The 1,380-nt window shown below is 56.2% G+C and overlaps 1 protein-coding gene across 1 annotated transcript in view; it reads right to left on the minus strand.

The window, feature by feature from the left end:
* TCF25 (transcription factor 25) overlaps positions 1-473 on the minus strand; it is a 51,454-nt gene extending 50,981 nt beyond the window's left edge. Inside the window, exon 1 of the mRNA XM_044663159.1 lies at positions 228-473. Coding sequence (XP_044519094.1) covers positions 228-428 — 201 coding nt within the window. The 5' untranslated portion in view covers positions 429-473. The remainder of the gene's footprint in view (positions 1-227) is intronic.
* Positions 474-1,380: the final 907 nt, after the last annotated feature.

The raw sequence follows: 1,380 nt of genomic DNA on the forward strand, positions 1-1,380 counted from the left end.
GGTGGGGGTGGGGGGGGCGGGGGAGGGGGCTGGGCTAGAATGCTCCGGACTCTTCCGGGGCCCCAGCGGGCTCCGCCCCTTCCACGCCTTCGACGTGGCCCTGACATCGCCCCGCCTTAGGCTCCTTCCCAGCTCCGGGGCCACAGGGCATCCCGCCTCCTCCTCCCCTTTCCCATCCCCCTCTTTTCCCTCCTCCACTTTGGCCCCTCCTTTCGGCGGCTCCTCACCAGCTCGTACAAGTTGCTAATGGCGCTGCGCTCCCTCCTCCCCCTCCTCCGGCGAGAGTCGCTCGGCAACTGCCCCACTTCTTCCTCGTCCTCCTCGCCGCCGTCATCACGATCCTCGAGGCCTAAGCGCAGGGCCCCGGGCTCCAGGGGCTCCTGGCCCCGCTGTTCTCCCCGCAGCCTCCGGAGGGCCCGGCGCGACATAAGACCCAACGGCCGCGGACCCGCCGCGCTTGCGCACTGTCGCACTGGGGGCGTGGGCGGGGGAAGAATGCTGCGCGTGCGCGCTGTGAACCGGAGGCCCGCCTTGGCTTTCCTTAGATGGTGTGACTCCGAGAGCTGGCCACACCTTCTCTCAGGCTTGGTGAGCTTTGAACCCGGGCAGATTGACTGCGCGCGCAGCCAGGAGCTGCTCACGGGATCGAGAAGTGGGCGGTGTCCTACCCGCGGGTGGAATGTTCAGCTCTCGCTGAAGCTGTCGTTGATTGAGGAATTCCAGTTTATTTTAAAAAGTTTAAACTACCGAACATAAACAATAAAAAGGGGACCGCTAGAGGGCGCCACAGGGCAATGAGCACTAGGTCCGGAGTAAGAAAGCCCCAAATTAAAATCCAGTCCCAGACCTTGCCTAGCTGTGTGACCCTGGGCAAGTCAATTCACGTCCGTCTGCCTCACTTCTCCTCATCTGTAAAATGGGACTAATTCTAGCACTGCTGTCCCAGGCTTGTTGGGAAGATCTGATGACATGTCTGTCAATGCACTTTTCACAAGTCACTCATACATGGGGGGGGGGGGGGGGAGGGAGCGGATTGTATGGAGAATTAGAGAATTTTATCGTGCTTTTCTTTTTAATGATATGACCCTGGAAATCACAGTCATTCTCATCAGACCGTCGCATTCTGTAAAAGTAAAAAATAAAAGATACCTAAGAATATAACAAGTTTTCAAAAACTCATTACCTTGAGGGCTGCTGGGTGGCTCAGTAGATTGAGAGCTGGTCCTAGGTTCAAATGTGACCTCAGACACTTTCTAGCTGTGTGACACTGGGCAAGTCACTTTACCCCCATTGCCTAGTCCTTACCGGTCTTCTGCCTTGGAACTGATATATTTAGTATTGATTCTAAGAAGGAAGGTAAGGGTTTAAAAAAAAAAGATA

This window comes from Gracilinanus agilis, chromosome 2, assembly GCF_016433145.1.
Source record: "Gracilinanus agilis isolate LMUSP501 chromosome 2, AgileGrace, whole genome shotgun sequence".
Classification (NCBI taxonomy): Eukaryota; Metazoa; Chordata; class Mammalia; order Didelphimorphia; family Didelphidae; genus Gracilinanus; species Gracilinanus agilis.